Genomic DNA, 23,183 nt, shown 5'->3' on the forward strand with positions numbered 1-23,183 from the left:
TTTATTGATTAATTTAAGTTACGTTTACTTAAAAAAGAAATAGTTCAGTTTAATTAAAACGTTTGAGTTCTATGTACTTAAAACAAGGAAAAGGTTGAACAAGCTCAACACATTTGAGTTCTAAAACTTTTTTTTAAATTATTAGTTTTATCTACTCAATATATTTGATTATTTTGAACTTTTGGGTTTACAGTGAAGAGGTGAGTCTCCGCTTTGTTTTGGTAGTTTTGGTTGTTTTGGTGTCAACATCATCCTAGCGCGCAATGTTCTGTGACTCTTAAAAAAACGTAAAAACGGCGAGAAGCGCTGGCAGCGAAGGGCTTTAGCGATCAGGAAACACTGGCAGCGAATGAGTTAATTAAAGTCTGATGAAAGAAAAAAGTAAAATAATAAGGCTGAGTCTGATTGGTGTGGGTGATGAGAAAATCTTAATTAGGAAATCTCTAAACTGTCACTGAAAAGTAATGACAAAGCAACAGAACGTACTCATTGGTTTAACAGAGTTAGGATGGATGTTAATGAACTGAGATCAGAGATGCTGCTGCTGTCTCACACCTACAGTAAGACAGCACTGGAGGTGTTCAGGACCCAGTCTGTAAAGTACAGCATGTGAAAGTTACATTTAATCTGACGGGAAACAGCTAACGCTAACTTTTTAATGTGGCCCTGAACATCTTTTTTCATAGTTTACTTATTAGATTTATTCTGCTGTAGTGACCTGAAGATGAGTTAGAATATATGTGGTGAAAGTGTGCAGATAAATGCTCCTCACTGGTCTTTATTTATCATCCTAACTCCTAATTTCTCCAAACTGAAACAAAACTTCCTTTAAAACCCCTTCACAATAAAAGAAAGCACACAAAACACTCACAATATTTGACGGTTGTTTCAATAACCTGCTAACTTCGTAGCCGCTCGCTGTCTTTGCAGTCGACAAGGACCGGGCCTGCGCTGACCAGGTCCTTCGAAGGATGCAGCCATGCAGGCCCTAAATGTGGACACTGCCATCGTGCCACACAGAACATTAGCTAACCAGTCAGGCTCCACTCTCTTGGAGGATCAGTTGAAAGCTACTCAAAGGCCTCAGCATCAGCTGCTCCTCTCACAGGTAAAGCCTTCAGGAAACCAACAGACATAAAGAATTCATGAGAGGTCGGCCGTAGAGAGCACGGCTTCCTCAAAGTGCACACCGAGTTACTGAATCAGCTCAGAGGAAGCGTCCTCAGCACTGAGCCGGGCTCGCTTCATCAGAGCCAGCAGATGGAGAGAGGCCGGCCAAAACATAAACAGGCTACAGATCGATGAACTGGAGAGTGCAGACGAGTTGGAGATGAGGGACGAGCACGGCTGCTGATCACACTGTTAGTTGAGTTTTCTGAGGGGTTTTAGGGGGAGAAGTGGAAGAAAAGGAGGGAAAACTCAGTACATTTCCTGTATAGTCATTGGTCATGACCTCTGGGTGAGGTGGGACTGGACCTCAGGAGTAAGATAACTAGAAGAGGGCAGGATGGAGCAGATGCAATCATCACATTCCAGTGGCAGCCCCTTGAACCCAATCAGCCACGATACCTGCCTGTCTTCTTCTTCAGCTCTATAAACGTTTCTGGTCTGTCGACACAAGAGGAGGAACACTGATGCTGTGAAATGACTGGTTGTGGTTGGATGACACCAGAGATGCAGCCAGAGCGCAGCTGATCATGTACAGGGCTTATACTATGGGACTTGATTAAAAAATTTAATCCAATTAATTAGAGGCTTTGTAATTAATTAATCTAAATTAATCGCATTTTAATCGTTCAGGAAAATGTGCTCTCAAAGTAAAACTTTTAATTAAAATTATGAGACAGAGAATCAAACATTAGACATGGTTATTACTGTAAACTAAAGATTTTAATAAAAAATGCATTTTAATTCTTCAAATGTCACTGTGTGATATGAAACAAAACCCAAATCAACTAAATTTATAATTACAAATAGAAAACACCTGCAAAGGGTTCATGAGCCTTTAAATAGTCTCTGTCTAGTTGAATGACTGAAATAAATTTGACTTTGCACCAGATTCTAATTTTTCCAGTTTCACTTGTTTGTATAATTGTGAGTTTTTATTAGCAATTCCACTCATAATGTAGTAAAAACACATAAATAATAATCCTTCAAAATGACAGTAGAACAGGCACAAATATGATCTAGGACTTAAATGTACTAACTTTTAACACCAGAGCAGGCATGGCATATTCTGAGAATGCTCAGGAACACTAACTGGTTCCAGTTGGATGACTGGAGGTTGATGGGATGATAAAAGATCATGGCGAGGAAATAATGATCTGACGAACAGGTGAGCGGACCTTCCTTACATGGGAAGTCCTGCTGTCACGTTAAGAAGGGGATGCTGCAGAACCGCAGATTCACGCCTGCAGCAGCGAATGTGATGTTTAGACAGCGACTCGTCTCAGAAACGTATAACTCCCCGACAGAATTGTGTAGAAAATCATCAGAAACGTTTCAGAGTGTTTCTGTTTTAACTTAAACTTCTGTTTTCAACTTTAAGACACGTTGTTTGTGATTGTTTACAGAGTAGTGAGAACACGGAGCGTTCTCCCAGCGGCAGCCAGGTGCCTCTCGTTTGTCTGACTACTTTCATAAACTACCGTTAGGACACAGAATTATTCTGTCTGGTGCTTTCAGCGCTGCACAGATGTTACGTAAATGTTAAAAATATAGCTTACCGCAACTTTTGTAAAGTTTCCAGTGCCACCGGGCAGCCGCAGGAGTATCGATCTCTGAAAAATGTCCGCGACACGGACTCCGTTGTTGTCTGGAAGTTTTTTTTTTTCCAAGTTAAGAAAAGAGGCGGACGTGTTTCCTAACTCCTGCATCAGTCCAAGCAAGGCAACTTCTTTCTGTTTTTATTCCGTTTAGTAGCCATTAGAACTGTGCATTGTTGTGTGCGTCAGTGATATTCGGTCTACGAGGAAGTCGTGCAATGACAAAGGTTCCGCCGTGCTTGAAATGCAAGCTGCGATTAAATGCGTTAATATTTTTTAACGCGTTATTTTTTTCTAATTAATTAATCGTAATTAACGCGTTAAAGTCCCGGCCCTAAAATTTATATATATATATATACATACGTATATATGTACTGTATAAGGTGTGCAACAACACCAAAGAGCAAACATGAAAAAGATGATGACTATTAAACTACTCTAGGGGGGTCCAGGGGCATGGCCCCCCCAGTAGAACATTTTGGACATTTTCTATTGAAAAGCATCAGTCTGGTGCATTTAGAGATAAAAGTAGAGTTACAGGCTGGTGAGAAAGTATCTCTACATGTTCATGGTACTATAATATTATATGTGATGGAGTATACACCCTGTCTTGTCTCTAATCCATCATGAACACCGACTACAGAGAAATCCTCTGATGCATCCATGCTGCTCAGTACCAGACCAGCATGATGTCACTAGTTACTAAAGAACCAATCAGCTGGCAGAGCTGCTGGTGAACGTGTGAGCGTGCAGAACTTGTTAAACTATGTAACTCAACTTAAGGAACAAAGTAGAATCCAGCTGCTGTTGTTTATTTGTTGTTGTTTATAGAAACTGAATGTATCTGCAGGGCTTGAGGCCCAGGGCAGTTTTAGACCTCAGACCGAACCACATCCAGAGCTGTTATTAATAATAATGTGTATTATTTACACCAATCAGACCATTCAGTCATGTTCACCGACATCCAGACCTTAGAAATGAAATAAAACCAGTATATTAAAATAAAAATGATCAACGTTGTTTCTTCATTAAAAGATTCGTTTTCTACTTGGTGTTGTCCAGCTGAAGCAGACCTCTGCTTACTTCTACCAGAGCTGAGCTGTGGGACACATTCACTCCAACGTCCCTCTGACAGAAGACCGACCACGGCCCACATCAGCTGATGATCCTTGGGCCCACACACAGCTCAGCTTTCCTGGAAACCCTGAAAGTCCCTTCCTTCTTCAGGGAATCACTGAAATGTCAGCAAAGACTCTCAAACTGGCCCGGGAATGTTGTGTAACGGACGGAGGCTTGACCCGGCTGCACCCCGGGGAAAACGCCGGACTGCACCAGACGGTTTATTTCCAACACCTTCACACGCAGGCTCACGTGTCACACAGAAACAGGAACCCTGAGTGGGTGTGGTTATTTACTGTCACTCATCAGTCACGTGTGGGCCAAGTCCCAGCCGAACCTCCTCCCAGCCTTTAATTTTTAAAACTTCCCTCTCCTTTTGTGTCCTGAGCTGAACCGACACCGGAGTAACTGGAAACTCGAACCTATGGAGCCGTGACCGTGGCACCACAACATTCCCCATCACTCTCCTCCGACTCCAGCTTCTCAGGGTCAGACGCAGAGAAACCTCTGGTCAAATGAGACCCAACACATCCCCCCGCGGTGCTGGTTTTATGTTTTCATCTCCCGAACACGTCTGCTGAGGAGGCACAATAAAAGAGCCGACTCAGCATTTGTCTTCTGAAGTTTCCTCATTTGAAGACAACCGGTGGCGGTTCCTGCTGCCGGACTCAGACCTGTTCCTGTGTAGTGACTGACTTCTGCGGGAGAGCTGACTGTGTACAATAATACTATTACCTGAAAGTCCGGTCAGAAAACCGTCACCTGAGGTCGAGTCGTATGGGGTCTGATTGTAAAATAATACACCGAGAAATAAACAAATATTTTTCTCCCAATTTAGCGTCCAATAAAAATCTATAAATATGTAGAAATAAATTAGGTGAGCGGGTTGTCCAGTAATCAGAAGGTTGCCGGTTCGATCCCAGCTCCAAGCGGAGAATGCTGCTGATGGGAACTCTGGCTCTCTTCAGAGAACCGTCTCTTTCGGCTCTCAAACGGCTGCTCACATTTTTGTTTTTTTAATTATTCATCACCAGAAAATAATGTAAAACGTGTATGGAATTACGGACCTACAGTCAAATCAAACATATCCGATGTGTTCATGATCTAAGACATGCAGCAACCCTGCTGGAAGCAGGCTGCTGCACCAGGTTATGTCAGCCAAACAGCTGCTGCCACTCTGAAGTTGCAAGTGTGATATTCTGGCTACAGAGGGGGCGGAGTCTGAGTGACTTTTCATGAACCCTGTAAAAAGGTCATTTTAGCACAGAGTGGCTCAAGAAAATGATTTAAAAATATGAAAAAGTTGCATCATATCCCTTTAAATACCTTCTAAATATCCAACATGAAACAGAGCAACAAAACTAATGTTAATAAACAAAAAAAATTCTGTACATAAGATATTATTTATATTTATATGACAGAGTGCCCCAGAGCAGCTGTGGCTCATACCCGCCAGCATGCACCAGACTGAATGATGGTGTTGTGAAGCACCTTGGGGGGTTGTAGAACCCTAAGAAGGCGCTGTACACATACAGGCCATTTACCATGACTGTTGACGTCCAGATATAATTAAATAGTTATATGTAAATATATGCGCGCGAGGATCGTTTCGCTATCGTGTGTCTGATCGGTGACGCGCTCCAGACATCTGCGTCCTGAGCACCGCCAAATCATGTGTCACCACCTCAAAAACAAATTAAACACGCGATCGTTCACGTCGGCTCATTTCCTTTAATGTTTTCTGTCTGTTATTTGTGCCTGATGCATTTCGCTGCTGCGGAGCGAGGCGCATCACCTGTTTTGGCCTCCGGTGACGCACCCCCAAGATTCCACTATCTCCGCTCCGCTCTGGCATGAACTCCGCAGCAAAAACGGTCCCGTTGTAGTCGGCCAGCGAGCAGCGGCACTCCGCTGTTTTTGTGGTCGGTAGATCTTTTAGAACTGCAGTTCAAAGGTAACTCATAAGGTGAATATATATGAACCCAGGTAGCAGTTCTTCTTTAGGATTGAGAGGAGATGCAGGAAGATAATTTCTGTTCTCGGCACCCCCCAAGGTGTGGCAACCCCGTTACAGCAGATCTGCTCATTCTGAGCTTCTTTTTTTTTCCTTTTCTCCTCTCCCGCATCTTTTTTATTAATATTAGATTCGACAATCATGCTCTTCCATTTGGAGCCGGCTCTGGTTGATTTTTTAGTTTTTTTTAGTTTTTCTTTACTTTTTTATCTGTGCTTGGGGAAGCGGAGCAGAGATCCCCTGTCTACAGCAAGGATCACCTGTTAAGTGTTGCGTTCAACAGCGGCACTGCCAGTGGATAGACTCGATATCCCCGGCGAGCTGAGGAGGAAAAGACGAGGATGTCGTGCTGGGAAGGAGCGCCGTCGCCCGAGAAGGAGACGTTATCGATCATCTCTTCCTTCTGTAATTATCGGAAATGTAAGATCTCTGCCCAGTAAGATGGATGAGCTCTCATCGCTAACCCGATCACAAAGGGAGTATCGGCAGTACAGCATTATGATGCTAACGGAGTCGGGGTTAACACCGCTAATCCCGGATGCGTGCGTGACACTACAGGGATTTCAGATGCTGCGTGCGGACAGAACAAGTGAAAGCGGTAAGAGGAAAGGTGGGGGACTAATGGTGTTTGTGAATGACAGCTGGTGTAACCCTGGGCATATCACAGTGAAAGAACAACATTGCAGCAGAGACATTGAGGTGCTAGCAGTTAGCATGCGTCCATACTATCTGCCCCGGGAATTCTCGCATGTTATCGCGATAACAATGTATGTCCCCCCCCCCCCCCCCCCCCCCCCAGCTAATGCCGAGGCAGCCTGTGACTCTCTTCACTCTGTGGTTAGCAGACTGCAAACGCAATCCCCGAGAGCCTTCTTTATAATATCTGGGGACTTTAATCATGCCTCACTGGACTCTTCGATGCCTACCTTCACCCAGTATGTGACCTGCCCGATCAGGGAAAATAAAACACTGGACCTACTGTATGCCAATGCTGAAAAGGCATATAGTTCATCACCTTTCCCTCCTCTGGGCAGATCTGATCACAATCTGGTGTATCTTGCTCCTGTGTATGAGCCTTTGGTGCGAAGGGAGCCACCAGCCACCCGTATAATACAGAGATGTTCGGAGGAGAGTGAGGAGGTCCTTAAGGACTGTTTTGAGACAACTGTGTGGGGGGTGTTCTGTGAAGATCATGGAGATGACATCGACAGCCTCACTGAATGCATTACTGACTATATTAATTTTTGTGTGGATAGCATTATCCCTATCAGGAATGTACGGTGTTTCTCTAATAACAAACCCTGGATTACTCCTGAAATAAAAGAAGCCCTCAAGCAGAAGAAGCGGGCCTTCAAACTCAGAGACAAAGAGGAGTTGAAAAGAGTGCAGAGAGAACTGAGGAGACTGATAAGGAGTGGGAAGGACACCTACAGGCAGAGGATGGAGAACCAGCTTCAGCAAAGCAATGTTGGTGAAGTCTGGAGAGGCCTTAGAACCATCTCAGGTCATAAACATCAGAACTCTCTGCCTGTGAGGGATGTGAGGTGGGCTAATGAACTGAATCAATTCTTTAATAGATTTGACTCGGCTACGAGGCAGACCTCAACGTCGGCTGCTGACTCTCCCACCCTCTCTACCACTGTTTCGCCTCTGACCTCTCACCCCTCCTCACCTTCACTAACAGTATCTAGTACACACTTTACGCAAGGCCCCGGCTGGTCCCTCTCTACCACACAGGTGAGGGGGGAAATGAGGAGGATAAATGGCAGGAAGGCAGCGGGTCCAGATGGTATCAGCGCATGGGTGGTCAGGTCCTGCGCGGACCAACTGTGTGAGGTAATCGGGCACCTTTTCAACCTGAGCCTGAGGCTGGGAAGAGTCCCAAAACTCTGGAAAACATCTTGTGTAGTTCCGGCGCCAAAGACTTCACGCCCCAAGGATTTTAACAGCTACAGGCCGGTGGCTCTAACATCCCAACTGATGAAGACTCTGGAGCGGTTGGTTCTGGTTCGGCACCTACTGGGCTCTTCACTGGACCCGCTTCAGTTTGCCTATCAAACTGGCATTGGTGCTGATGATGCGGTCATCTACCTCCTGCATCGCTCGCTCGCTCACCTGGAGACTGTTGGGAGTACTGTGAGGATCATGTTTTTTTACTTCTCCAGTGCCTTCAATACCATTCTTCCCTCGGTTCTGAAGGACAAACTGGTGAACGCTGGAGTGGATCATCACTTCGCTACCTGGATTCTGGACTACCTTTCTGACCGATCACAGTATGTGAGGACTCAGGGCTGTGTGTCGGACAGTGTCGTCTGCAGCACGGGGGCCCCCCAGGGAACGGTTCTGGCTCCGTTCCTTTTTACCATCTATACTGCGGACTTCTCCTATAACTCTACTCAGTGCTTCTTGCAGAAGTTCTCTGATGACTCAGCGATTGTAGGTCTCATTAAGGATGGGGATGACAAGGAGTACAGAAGACTGACTCAGGATTTTGTGGACTGGTGCCAGTTGAACTATCTACAGATTAATGCCAGCAAAACTAAGGAGCTGGTGGTAGACTTTTGTAGGCATAAGCATTCCTTGCTTCAACCATTGAGCATACAGGGCATGGACATTGAGACTGTGGACTAGGGCTGCAACAACGAATCGATGAATTCGATGAAAATCGATTACTAAAAGCGTTGGCAACGAATTGCGTCATCGATTCGTTGTGTTGCACAACTCTTCCAAAAGCCCCCTCCCCTCCCGCCCGCCGTTGCGCGCAGATCGGTGGAGAGCCGGCAGGTGTTTGTAAGAGGAACATGGCAGAAGCAGCGAGACCCCAAAAAAGTTAAAACTTCTAAAGTTTGGGAGCATTTTCAGTTAAATCAGGCGAAGACATGCAACGTTTGTAGGTCAGACTTAGCATGGCACGGGGATACTACGGTGATGATGCAGCGTCTTAAACGTAAGCATGTCAGAATCATCAGCGAGGAAGGAGAGAGCTCGGTGTCCGGGTAAGTTAAAAACTTTTCAAAAGTGATTCACCCAAGCCCCAGATTATTACACAGGCTAGACATGCCCTAAGCTCGTAAAAAAAGTCTATAAAATTGTAAGCGTGACGCTATTTGATAGTCGGGGGGGGGGGGACTCGCGCCGCTGCGAACCGGTTCCGCCGTCACATTCCCGCAGAAACTGGTTGATCACACCGGGGCCAGACTACTAACATGTGGTTTTACAACCGCAATGTCCTCAGAAGCAAAAACGCTTTTAAAAGGGAGGGAGGAGTCCTAACTGCTGCTGCAGGCGTGTTGTGTGTGAGTGCAGTTATATACTGGTTAATATATTTTTGGGTTCAGTTGCTTTCATGTGGCCTAATGTGAGTCTATTTGGGATCATTGGAATGATCAGCAGCATCTCTTGATGTGACTTTATGGCAGTTGCCCAGGGCATCATCACAAGGAGGATGGCATTCATTTACTTTTGTTTTATTTGGTATTTTTCAGTCATTTTTGGAAATAGTGATTAATTTTGATTAATTCACAGCCTATGTTTAATTACATTTAAAAATTAGTTGTTTGACATCCCCAATTATAATAAATGTCTACAGATGAGATCAAACAAAACAGATGAGAATTGCCCTTAAAGAGCAAGTCACCCCCAAATAAACTTTTTTTGCTGATAAACTAAATAAACGAGTGTCTAATCGTGCTGCAGACACGTGTCGTCAATAATTTGGTACTTCAGTGCATCTTAGTTAAAATTTAAATATTCTGCCTAAAACTGGCAGTGTTGTGCCGTTGTCAGGTAAAAACTCTGCACTGTATTTTAATTTAAATCTGCCACCGCTATTGGCTAAGAAGTATGCTATGATGTAAACTGGTACATTATGATGTCACAATGCTGTCGTGAGCCTGAGTGTGTGTGTATTTGTTAGCGGCTCCGCCCTCTCGGTCTGCCAGGCAACAGCATGTGTTGCATTTTTCAAACATGAAGCGGGAGTGGAGTTAGACTCTGGTAGGGGTTGACTTGCTCTTTAAGCTGTTTAATTTGGACCAAGCATTTTAGGTCACAGATAGATGTAGCTTAGGGTCTCTGTCTATACGCCTTATAAGACAATTTAGGTGATGGCATGTTGTTTTTCTGCTATTGAACTGTTTTCTAATAATGTTGTGTTTAATAAAGTGAAGGAAGGAGAAAAATAACGTTTCCCTGGCAGTTTTTAAAAATGTCCCTATGTAATCCGATTAATCGATTAATCGTGTCGAGACCCCATCCGATTAATCGATTATCCAAATAATCGTTTGTTGCAGCCCTACTGTGGACAGTTACAGGTATCTTGGGGTCCATCTGAACAATAAACTGGACTGGACTCATAATTCAGATGCCCTGTACAGAAAAGGGCAGAGTAGGCTTTACCTACTACGGAGACTGAGGTCATTTGGAGTTGTGGGCCCTCTCCTGAAGACCTTTTATGACTCTGTGGTGGCCTCGGCCATCTTTTATGGTGTGGTCTGCTAAGGCAGCAGCATCTCTGCGGGGGATAGGAAGAGGCTGAACAGACTGATCCGCAGGGCCAGTTCTGTTCTAGGATGCCTCCTGGACCCTGTGGAGGTGGTGGGTGACAGGAGAATGATAGCTAAACTGTCATCCCTGTTGGATAATATCTCCCATCTAGTGTTGTCAAAAAAATCGATACCTAGATATAAATCGATACTAAAAGTGGTATCTAAATGAGATATTCCATCCCTGTGGTATCGATATTATGGACTATTATACACAGCCTTCTTCAAGTACACCGACACGCACGACAGCCAGATGCCGTAAAGCAGTCTCCGCCTCCCAGACAAACAGAAGAAGACGCCGCATGGCTACATAGCAATTTCCCACGAGAGTTGTCTCCGATCCAAGTTTTGTCTGCCAAATAAATAAACAAAAACATAAACAGCGAATTTGGGAGGCGCTTCACAGCCCAACTTAATTAGCATACCAAGTCCGACACGTAGTTGTATATTCACGCTTATATGCTTAAAGGAAACTCCTGTTTATTGCAACCCGGACTTAATTTCTAGCATGCAGTACGTTTGTTTACTCACGCTGACAACTTTGGTGCTACTTGGATTCCCCGGGGTATTTAGATCCATCGGCGAATCGCCGTCAGCGTATATCCATATAACGGGTGCGGACGGGCACCCATGGTGCAGCCTCGAAATAAGACATTATCTGCACCAAAACATCTTCATGTCGAAAGGTTTTGTTAGGAATCATTAACGTGATTTCCCTGTTCGTTTGGAGTGGGTCTGGGATTTCTAGGCGTAAACAGACTAGCTACGTCTAATTAACCAGCGTTTTTAATGACGTCACTGCCGTGCGCCAATCTGTTTTTATTAAGATTACCGGTAGATGTACCTTTGTCCTACGGTGGAGAAATTCGTTTTCTCCCTTTATTGACCAACAGAGTTGTTCAAAAGTACAGAACAAAACATATGGCATTACATCTTCTGACAAAAATGCACCTTAAACAGAGTTTAAGCAGCAAAACTTCACTCTGCAAATAGCGTATATATAGTGAGACAATTCATGATTTAAAGTGTTAACTTTCACCAGTTTTTGTATGCATGTTTTAAAAAATGCTGATACTTGAAAGGTTTAAGCACTTTATACACTTAATTCTTAACATTTAATTTTTGTAATATAAATAGAGGAATGTTATTTTTTGAATAAACGTGTTCAATAAATTGGTGTTTTTAAATAGTATCGAAATCGAGCATCGATTTTTTTCAAGTATCGAATCGAGTTTGAAATTTTAGTATCGTGACAACCCTAGTCCCATCCCATGCAGGTGACTTTGACAGCTATGAGCAAATCCTTTAGTGGGAGACTGCGGCACCCAAGGTGTGGGACAGAGAGATTCCGGAGGTCTTTCCTCCCCACTGCTGTCAGACTCTACAACAAATCTGTTGGATGAAGTGTACTCTGTATTTCTAAGCTGTATTTTGTATGGTTATTTTTTACTCCATTCTTAAGGTACAAATTATATATTGTATTGAGTTTATTTTATCTCATTACAATCGAACTTATTGTATTTTAGTGTTTTCTCCCTCTGCTGCATAACTTTTACTTTTTACTTTTACTTTGGCTGTAAACGAAACAAATTTCCCACTTGTGGAACTAATAAAGGTTATCTTATCTTATCTTAATAAACAGGCAGGACAGAAAAATTGTCAAATAAAAACAAGTTGGTTTCTGTACCTGGTGGTTGCAACAAACAGACACCACTGAAGGTAATCAGAAGTGAGGAACAGAAAATGAAATAATTATTTCAATGTTTAGTGAAAATGTGGGTGCAATTTCAGTTGTCAAAAACTCCAGCAAACCTACCCCCCCCCCCCCTGCCGCTTCAGGTGTATGACGCCATCAACGACTAGTCGAAGTCGACTGGATTTTCATTACTTGACTGTCGACTTTAAAAAAATTAAGTCATGCAACCCCTAATATATACACAGTATATGTACATATATATATATATATATATATATATATATATATATATATATATGTACATATATATATATATATATATATATATATATATATATATGTATATATATATATATATATATATATATGTATATATATATATATATATGTATATATATATATATATACATGTATATATATATATGTATATATATATATACATATATATATATACATATATATATATATATATATATATATATATATATATATATATATATATATATATATATATATATATACAAATATATATATATAGATATATACGATGCAAAATAGTAATAATCAAATCTAAACTTATACAAATAAACAAGCCTAAATGTTGTAACTGTTCAAGGTAGTTATTTATGTAAAAAAAAATCATAAACGATGTAATCCAAACTAAGTATTTATAACTAAATATTTTAAATTAAATTTAAATATTCAGTCCAATCTCCATAAATGATGTAAAAGCTGCATATTCCAAATGACAAATACTACATCTAAACGTTGGAAGTATTTATGTTGTGGGTTTAAATGAAGTATTTAGCTAACATGCTAACTCGTTTCAGAGTTGTTCTGATGTAAAAAATCTGAGTTTTGAAACCAAAGATGATTTATTTATAACATGGACCAGATCCTTGGTTTGATGAAGTCACACAATAAAAACACTCACGTAGGGATCTCTTCATCCCGCTTTTATTTAGCTACTTCTGTTTTACAGCAGTCTGAAACCACAGCTGAACTAAATAGTTACTTTAAAACGTGTTTAAATTCCTATAAATCTTCACATTAAGTGTTGCTTTAAAATTTTTACTCTAAAGTTGTCATCTGGGTTTACCTTGTAAACGTTTAAACACTAAACTTTCATTTAACTTGAAAAGAATTATTAGAATAATTCACATTTCGTAGAAAAAACATCTAATATTTAATGACTTTAGAACCGGCACCCCATAGGTGTCCCGGTGCTCAACGGCATACACTCCACAGGTTTCTAGGCTGGGCTGAGCCCCCGACGTTTACAAATCCTAACCACGCCTCTGCTCCACAGGTTACTTCACACACTCACAGTATGAGACAAAAGTTGGTTAAACTGACCTGAAACTCGTTATTGGCCATCGTGACACCTCGTCATCGCCGTGGGGTCATTTTAGAACTTCCAGCTTACTTCCGGTGTTGTATTTAAAACAGTTTACACAAATAAAAGCAGCAGTAGACGTTTCCACCGACTCCATAAATCAGGAAGTCAGGAGGCGCGACAGAGGACACCGGGGCTCCATCACCTGCAGGCGGCCGGACGACAACTCTTGGACTGGGGTCTGCATCACGCACCGCGCGGAGAGGGAGGAGCGGAGGGGGTGCGGGTCCTGGCGCGCCTCTCTTCTCATGAGGACCGGACGGAGAACCGGGAGCCGGCCGGGATTCACCGGGACTCGCTGCGGGACACCGAGGCCATGTTCTCCGTGTGGAGGAGAGCTCCAGCTCAGGGATGCTGCGAAGGAGCGAGGCGAGCAGCGGAGGAACACGAGAGTCACGCGTAGAACGCAAACCACTACTTCCGGTTACGGCCTTCACAATAAAAGCAGTGTATATGGGAATTTTTAAAGTGGGTTTTTGTAGGAAGGTTTTAAAGTTCAGCTGTTTATGTGACTCTTTTCATGCTCACGGAAAGTCTCAGGCCAAGAGCAACGCTTCCTGCTCAAACCAACCAACGTCTAACAAAACCATCTCTGTTAACCCCTTCGCTACATTACCACACCGTTTAAATGATGACACTGTCATTTACACAGAACTCTATTTATCTGGAAGCATGGACAGCAGCTGTTGCCTCACAGAGAGAAGGTTGCAAGTTCAAAACCCAGCAGCGTTCTCCCCACACCTGCAGAGGTTTCCTCCTGGTATTCCGGTCTCTTCCCACCAAAAGCATGCATGTCAAGTTAACTGGAGGCTAAATTGTTCCTGGGTGTTAGGTGGGTGTCTCTCTGTGTCCCTGTGATGGACCAGAGACGTCCAGGGTGTCCCGTGCTTCCAGCTACCCATGACCCTGCTGAGGAATAGGTGCTTCAGAAAATGAGTGAGTGAGTGAGTGAGTGAGTGAGTGAGTGAGTGACAACATTTTCAGTGAAACAATTCCATCTCTGGAAGTAATTTGACTTTATTTTGTTCATGTTAAAACTAAAAAAATCTTGCTTACAAATAAAAATGGAACACACCAAAAGAGCTTTTTGCAAAATCTCACTTAAAATGTCAGAATCTGCTTCTGCAGTAAACTCTGGTAAGTTTGCAAAATAAAGACAGCATTTAAAATGCTAAACAATCAGAGACAACGTGTGGGCTAATTAAAAAAAAACATGTAGGCCCCTAGAGCTTTTATTTTGAAGCCTTCTTGTTGAGGTCTTATGTTTCCTCCTGCAGCTTGATGCAGCTGGACATTCTCACTGCGGCAGCCGCGCGCCCTCCTGCTGCAACCTGTTGATCAGAAAACCTTCTGCTTTGTCTGAACATCCAGGCTGGATAACAAGGAGATGTTTTATTACAGAAATCGCTGAAGGATCTAAGCTGTTGCAGATCTGTGTTTCCCAGCAGGCCAGGTCCCCTCTATGACGGTTAACAAAAAATCCATCCATCCATTTTCTGCAGCTTATGTGGAGTCGGGTCACGGGAGCAGCAGGCCCAGACTCTCCTCTCCCCAGCTGCATGGGCCAACTCCTCCAGAGGAATCCCAAGGGGTTTCCTGGTCAGCTGAGAAACATGGTCCGTCCAGCGTGTCCTGGGTCTTCCCTTGGGTCTCCTCCTGGTTGGACATGCCCGGATAACCTCACCAGAGAAGCGTCCTGACCAGATGCTCAAGTCACCCCGACTGGCTCCTCTCGACGTGGAGGAGCGGCAGGCCTGTTCCGAGCCCCTCTCGGATGACCGATCTTCTCACCCTATCTGTGAGGGAGAGCCCAGTCGCTGTGCAGAGACAGCAAATTTCGGCCGCTTGCATTCATGATCTTTTTCTTTCGATCACAGTCTCAAAGCTCGTTACCATAGGTGGGGGTAGGAACATAGATCACCGGTAAATCGATCTCACGCTCCAATTTTCCCTTGCTCGTGAACAAGACCTCAAGATACTTCCAATTCAATTCAATTCAACGATACTTTATTAATCCCAGAGGGAGATTACAGTTTCAGTACACACAATTCAGAGATCAGACATACATGGGCAAGACACATGACAAGAACTGGTGACTGTGGTCATTCACAGCCCTGAGTTGCGCTACCTTAACAGAGGTCAGAGGGTTACATGAGGATTGGTTCAGGTGGAGGGAAAAAAAGGCACTTCAGAGTTACCCTCCACCGGGAGGGCAGCTTTGCTCTACAAAAAACACCTGATGGTTTCTGATGAAGGTACTAATCCAGAAGTGGGTTAATGGCCGTTTGTGACGACACGTTGTGGTGGTGAATAAAGATTTTAGAAAGCAACCCCTCACTTATGATGCTGTGAAGACTGAGGGGTGAACCATCACAGGAGCCGTTTAGGCTGGCACCACTTTGTTCCCTCCAGGTTCCTGGAATCCAAAAGGGTTCAAATGAACGCAACTGGACTTCTTTGGTTTCTGGAAGACGTTTCGCTTCTCATCCGAGGAAATTTGTCAATTCTGATTCTTCGGAGATGACAAAGCTCCTCGGATGAGAACCCAAATGTCTTCCAGAAACCAAAGGAGTCCAGTTGCCTTCATTTGAACCCTTTTGGATTACCATGACCTGGATGACTGAGAACCTTCACCAGCACATTCCTAGAATCTTTTGGACATCCTGGATGATGAAATATAAACATCCACTTCTGATCTTTACCTGAACACGAATTCAAACATCTCCTCTTCTTGTTGACGAACAAAAGATCCTCTGGCCTTCTGCGGTTCCTCAAACTCTCAGCGCCCTTTCCTCCATCTGACCATTTTGCAGTTGGCTGCTGCGTCGTTTAATGCTCACGTTAAAATTAAAAGTTCTCAGAATCATCAGAGAAAACTCTTCCTTTTTACTATTTGATAAAATTACAACCGATGTTTCAACGAACAGCAGCAGGATCATGTATAACTCACTCACTGTCTGACTCCAGGGGGACAACCTGGACAGGTGTCCGGTCCATCACAAGGACAAAGGCTGTACCTTGACTACAAGCTTCTGCAGACATCTGTCTCCTTTTCCTGGTGGCGTTTCTTTAAATCGGTCGATCTTCTGCTCAGCCTCTCTTCGAAAGTTTGAACCAGAATGCTGGGAAAGCCATTCCAGATCAGAAACCAGACCTTGGACGTATGTTCGGGGTCTCCTTGTCCTGTTGGAACACCCACGTGTGTCCAGACTTCAGTCACCTGGTTGATGATGATTCGACATCGCTTCACCTAAAGCTTTAATTAAATGGTACTGAAGGTTCTAGGACGTCCGACCTGATGAGACGGAGTTTCATTAACTCCTCATTAGTGATCAGGAGGATGTTTTTTTTGTGCTCAGGACCAACCCAGACCCAGCGAAGCAATCATCAGGCACAGATAATGATCATGGATTAGATTCATAAAACGCTTTCTACTCACTCACTCACTCACTCACTCACTCACTCTGCTGGTGATGGCAAACTACTGCGTAGCCACAAGCTTGACTGAAATCTGCAGATGTCCCCATGGGTGAGGAAAATGACGTTAGCTGAGTCTTTCAGACCAAAGATCCCAGAGCCAGCTGTCAAGCATGGCGGTGGTAGCATCATGATGCGACCCTTCTTCCATCCACTTTCAGAGTGGATGGACTACCTCTAAGTTCTCCTGAGATCATCAGCAAGGTGGGTGAAACTCAGACCCAGTTGGGATTTCAGTGTGACTCCAGGCGAGAGCACAAGGATTAAAAGCTAAGTCAACTATCAATTTTGCAAAGAGGAGTGGTTCAGAAGCTTGACGGTGGTGACAAAAACATCTGTCAAGGTGCCACTTCACCAGATGTTTTGACCAACATTTAAAAAACACTGAAGGTGGGTGTCTCATAATCTTTCCACCCTGGAAAAAAACAACAATTAGATTAACTTAGTCCAAATTCTATTAAAGTCCAAGCCCACCTGTGTGTGGCCACTCTGCTGAGTCTCTGCTGAGCATAAAACCACAAGCATCTGCAACAAATTCCCCAAAAATGTTTTAATAACAGCTGTATGCATAATTCTGCTGATAAACAGTGGAAGCACAGCTACAACACCACACACATCTACCACAAAACCCCATAAACAGTCATATTACACAAGAAAACATGACGTTTGATCGTAAAGGTCCAGACAGGTCTCAGTGCAAAGGAGCTGTAGATACAGCCGGGTTCCTCGTGTCTGCGTGCGTTACAGGTGCATGGTCATACAAGAGCACAAACTCTTCATATCAAATATAGCAACAGCAGGATGATACTCTTCACACAAACATAATCTGATATGACATGCATAATTCATCCGCAGAATAAATAATTTAGAAAAGTAAACACATCAAATTTTAGGTTTTGGTCAATTTTAAAAAGTGCATTTTTCCAGTGGAGATGAATCCAGTAGGTCATTTTAAAGATTTGTGATGCGTTCGACTGATATGAATCTTTATTTACAAGTAAGAAGTGATCTCAAACAAAACAAGGAGCCATTTTTAAAATCTCCATCCTTTTGTTCCACATATCGTGAAAGTCTTCGAGAATCCAAGCTTAAAAAACGTAACAGGACTCATTTACAGGATCCCACGTAACGTTAATGAGGATTAAAGGCTTGTTCCAGAGAGTTGGGAATGACGGTGTGTAAAAAAAATGCTTTTTGTTAAATTAAAGGTGCATTCTGTAGGAATTAAGTAAAAATTACATCCTGTGGTCAAATTTGTTAACTGCAGTCACTCCCTCCTGTTTTGTGTTTCATGGCTGTTGCCAGTTACGGATCAGCACCAGAAGACTAGATAAGATGAGTCATACACAATAAGTTGCTAAGTAAATAAACGCATAGGGTGTTTTTCAATGCCTAGGAACCTCGCCATGATGTCTTGGTCCCGCCCCGGTTGCCTAGGAGATACATCATCAGGAACCACCAAGGCGTGTTCTAATGTTCATGTGCTACCGCAGCGTGTGTTCTCTGTTTGTTAGCCGTTAAGCTAGCTGAGTAAGGATACACGGGAGGTGTCTTGTAGCCTTGCCTTGGTCAAAGGTTTCCCAGAATACACCGCAGTGTTTTCAAAAGGATGGTGGATCAGAAGCCGGCAGCTACTTCGGGGGCAAGTTTCAAGTTTAAATGAAAGTCAACTAATTGTTGCTATAGGGCTGATATCTAAAATGTTTTATTTTTTTATATCCAAAGCAGTTAGCTATGTTTGGTTAGTTGCTTAGTAGTTGGAGCTTCGGTGGCTAACAGGTAGTAACTCGCTTACATATTTAATTTAACTAATATAAACACAATTTACAAAGTAAAAGGTAATATATTCATATTGAAACTTATACATATGAAATGTAACGTTATCTCCCGTGCCACAAGACTTCACGTGACCGCCGCCAAAGCCGTGAGGCCAGGAGCCTTGACAATGAGAAACATCCATTGTTGTATCTGGTGGTAGAACTCTTGAGTGTTTAACAGTAGGGAGCAATTACTACACTTATTACGGTAACATGCCTGAGGCATAGAGGAAGTGTGGTTGTGTACCGTCTCGGTGCTAGCTTGCTGTTATAGTTCTGAAAAACTAATTTAAGGAAGTAAAATGCAACGATTGACTCGTTATTAATTTCACATACATTTCACCGTAATATCAAGTTGTTGGTCATTAAAAAAGTAGCTTGAGATATTTTTAGAGGCGATGCTTCTAATTCACCGTTAGCATTGTTAGCACAACATTAGCCTCTAGCCTTCTTTACCTGATATTAGAGTAAAACAAAAGATGCCATGGCTTCTTGGGGGGGGGGGGGGGTACAAGAAATAACTATTGGGTAGCTATTACAGGCTTTGGTTTTTTCAACAACTCTGGAGCTTTTTGCTGGCCAGAGTTGAAATACAAATGCTGGCGCTGCAGCGTTAGCTCACAGGAGACACGGTAACCTCACACTCACTGATGGGAAATATAGTCTACATCCCTTGTTTCTTTATTTTCAAGGAGAAAAACTGAAAACCCCTGATTCCATTGAGAATGAAATCTGTTTCAGTATAACCTTCGTCCCAACGTGATCGAGATGTTAGACTGTTTTATGGTTATTTCACTGCAGAAATCTTATTTTACACTTACGCACCTGTAAGTCCCCATACTGGCAGGAGTCTGCCTGGAGGGTATTAGTGAGATTCTCCAGAGCACCACTGATCACTAGCAAAAATACACATAAACAATATTGGAGAGAATCTGTAGACTGGGTTCATGTCAAGAAATTCACACTTATTGGCCCGTGTGCAAATTAGTGGTCAAGATATTAAAGAGCAAGTCACACCAAAATCAGCTTTTTTTTTGCTGATAATTTGTAAGTAAGTGTATTATAGCGTTGTAGACATGTGTAGTTGTTATTTTTGCATTTTGGTGCATTTTCCTTAAAAACTTAAAGAGCAAGTCACCCCCAAATAAACTATTTTTTTCTGATAAACTATATAAATGCGTGTCTAATCGTGCTGCAGACACGTGTAGTCAATAGTTTTGCACTTTAGTGCATTTTAGTTAAAATTTAAAATTTGTACCTGAAACTGTCAGTGTTGTACCATTGTCAGGTAAAAACTCTGCACTGCATTTGAATTTAAATCTGACATCGCCATTGGCTAAGAGGTATGCTATGATGTAAACTGGTAGATTATGATGTCACAATGTCGTGAGTGTGAGTATTTGTAGAGGCTCCACCCTCTCAGTCTGCTAGGCAACAGCATTTGTTGCATTTTTCAAACATGAAGTGGGAGTGAAGTACGCTTCTTGTAAGGGGTGACTTGCTCTTTAAAATTCAGCCTGAAACCTTCAGTCCAGCGCCCTCTTCAGCTCAAACATAGTCTACACAAATTCACAACAGCGGTTTGGAATCTGTCTGACCAATGAGTGAAACGTCCCATGCAGCGTGACCAGGTCCTGTGTAAGCGGCAACAGCCTGTGGCTGTAGGTTATAAAAGCATTGTGGTCTCAGCAGGGCTTGTAGCCGTGGACTCGGACTAGCCAAGCGAGTGTTTATGCTGTAGCTTAGCTGTAGCTAGCGTTAGCATTGAGTCAGAGTCACAGCTAAGCTTCTAGTATTATAATTATTTAGTTCCAGTAGCTTGGCTGTAGTTTAGTGTTTTTTTTACCTGCGACTCTTTCACCAACTCGATGGAGTTTGAACCAGGTTCTGCTGGTCTGAAGAGCGTTTCACAAATATTTTCTGCACATTTCTATTTTCTGCTGTTAAACGAATAAGGAGGTAGAAATAGTGTGTTAAAATAATGGCTCCAATGCATTGAAAATGTAAAGGAAAAATAACATAAGATGAAGGTCAAATCTAAGCTATTTAAGATAAAACGGTCAGCGTACATCAACCAAACATCTTCAAATAAAATATGTTCATGCTGGATTTCAGTTCCAGGCACATGGAGATGTGTGATATAGCATAATTTATGTCTACATACATAAATATCTCACTTAGTTTTGCTGGGTGATTAAAAATCTAAATATTGTGTTTAAATATTTTCTGTTGCGGTTGTTCTTCAGGATGGACACACACAGATATGACCACCAGGTGGCAGCACTTCATCACTTATGCTAGGCTCACATTGCCACCTCATGCAGACACAAAGAGATAACAGGTGCTTTTGTCTAATATTTATATAAAGTATAAAAGTACACATAAAATTAAAGTTTCACCACCATCTTTGGGTGTAAAAATATACTTGTGTTATTGCACAGATAACAGAATAAGACAGCTAAGGAACATTTATGTGAAACGCTTCACAAATCTGTGACATAACCAGAATCTTTGTGAGTCCAACCACCTCCCAACCCCCACCGCTCCATACAGACTGGGCACAGTGTGTCACCACAACATCCTCTTCTCTGTGCCACCATGACATCATCTGTAACCGCGGAGACTCCCTGAACACTGACCAACCCAGGAAATGAGGCCACAACTGTGGAATGAGAGAGCCAGGCGAAGCCTTTCCTCGCAGGAGAACAAGGAGCTCCTTTCTCCTCTTTCCTCCGTGACTGACAGCTCCATTAAGTCCTTGAAAACCCCGACTGTCCAGTGAAGTCACATGAACGTGGTGCACTGACCAGAAAAAATGAGGATCACAGGACCAGAGTCCACTAATCTAACCGAACCATCACTTACCTGCAGAAGTCCACAAAAGAAATAATTAAGTGCAATTTGTCATAGCTCAGCCCCTCAACTGAGAGGGATAATATTTGTTATCTCCCACAACATGGAGTGTCACAGTGCATTTCATAGTAAGACACCTTGAGAAGTGCTAGTAAAGGAAACATGCTGTGAGGGCAGTGTTAGTGAAGCATGTGAGGGTTACAGATGAGACCCCACCCTGTTCAGTTTTACTTTTACGTATTTTTGACTCTACAGCTGACTTAAAACATGCTTATGAAGCTCTTTGCACTAAATCCCTCGCACATAAAGCGACTGCAGCGGTGTTATTCTTGACATTTTCAACACCTTCCAGAATGAGCCATTTCAGGGCTCTGTCACTTAAAAAAACAGCTGTTGCTGGCCACGCCCACCCATCTCCTTTTCAGGCTGCTGTAAGCTGAGAAGCTCCGACATTTGGGAGAGGCTCAGAGAAGAGATGCTGCTCCCCCGGCAGCAACAGCTTTTGCTTGCACACGAGAAATGATTCTATTCTAATTTTCCCATTTGTGACATCACAAAATACGTTTAAAAACAGCTGGTTTTAGGCGTGTTTCCTAAAACCAACCACTGACATAGTGGGTGGTCTTCATGTTTGGAGTGTTTGTAATGGTCTTACAGACCCATGTAATAACTCAAAACGATGCAAAAGGTGAGTTTTGCATCATGTGTCTCCTTTAAGATGTTGATCGGTCTTCCGAGTGCTGAATGTTCCAGTGTGTTTGTCTCATGGTCAGAAAAAACTCGAGAAGCCGGACTCTACAGGTCCCAGTCAGCAGGTTAAAAGTTTAACTTCAGGATAAAATGCTGGATCAGTGTGGAAAGGCTGAATGAGAACGACTCTTCTCTGTAAAAAGAAGCTGGAGTTAGGATTGTAAAGTTTCTTCTAAATGAACCACAAGACGAAGTCCTTTGGACAGACGAGACCACAGTTGAGGTGTTTTCCCACAATGCACCACCCCACATTTGGAGACAACAATTCATCTAAACCTAACTGTCAGCACGGTGGTGGAGGGCCGATGGTTTGGGTTCCTTGAGTCACCAAAGTCTTCTCTGTGAGTTCCTCTGTCTGACAGCTGCAGTAAGGACCAGGGCTCTGCTGATGAAGTTCAGAACCTGACAAAGACCCGATCTGACGTGTAAAACTGCAACACTGAAGACGAGTGGACGTTTTTCTTTTAGCGCAACATTTCTGGTATAAAACCGGTTTGTGTGAAGAACGTTAAACACGATGACAGACGGACATCTGGGAAAGTAAACCGGTACGTCTTCTAGGGCAGAGTCAGTGCTGGGTCTCCACCTCCACCACCGTCCAGTCCCCTGACGGAGAGCTGCCCTGGCTGTCGGGGGAGTAGCTGCTCACTGAGGTGACTGTAGCTGTGGGGGGGCTGAACTGGGGGGGCAGGTTGGGCCACATGCTGCTCTCCAAGGGGCTTAAGGTGCCCCCCGTTCCCACAGGGAGGAGC

General features: G+C 43.1%; 1 protein-coding gene across 1 annotated transcript in view; it reads right to left on the reverse strand.

Moving 5' to 3' along the window:
• The window catches only part of pkn1b (protein kinase N1b), a 57,824-nt gene extending 43,917 nt beyond the window's left edge, over window positions 1-13,907 (reverse strand). The window contains exon 1 of the mRNA XM_070543008.1: window positions 13,495-13,907. Within this exon, the coding sequence (XP_070399109.1) occupies window positions 13,495-13,515 (21 nt within the window). The 5' untranslated portion in view covers window positions 13,516-13,907. The remainder of the gene's footprint in view (window positions 1-13,494) is intronic.
• Between the last annotated feature and the right edge of the window lie 9,276 nt (window positions 13,908-23,183).

The sequence above is a fragment of the Nothobranchius furzeri genome, chromosome 12 (genome assembly GCF_043380555.1).
Source record: "Nothobranchius furzeri strain GRZ-AD chromosome 12, NfurGRZ-RIMD1, whole genome shotgun sequence".
Classification (NCBI taxonomy): domain Eukaryota; kingdom Metazoa; phylum Chordata; class Actinopteri; order Cyprinodontiformes; family Nothobranchiidae; genus Nothobranchius; species Nothobranchius furzeri.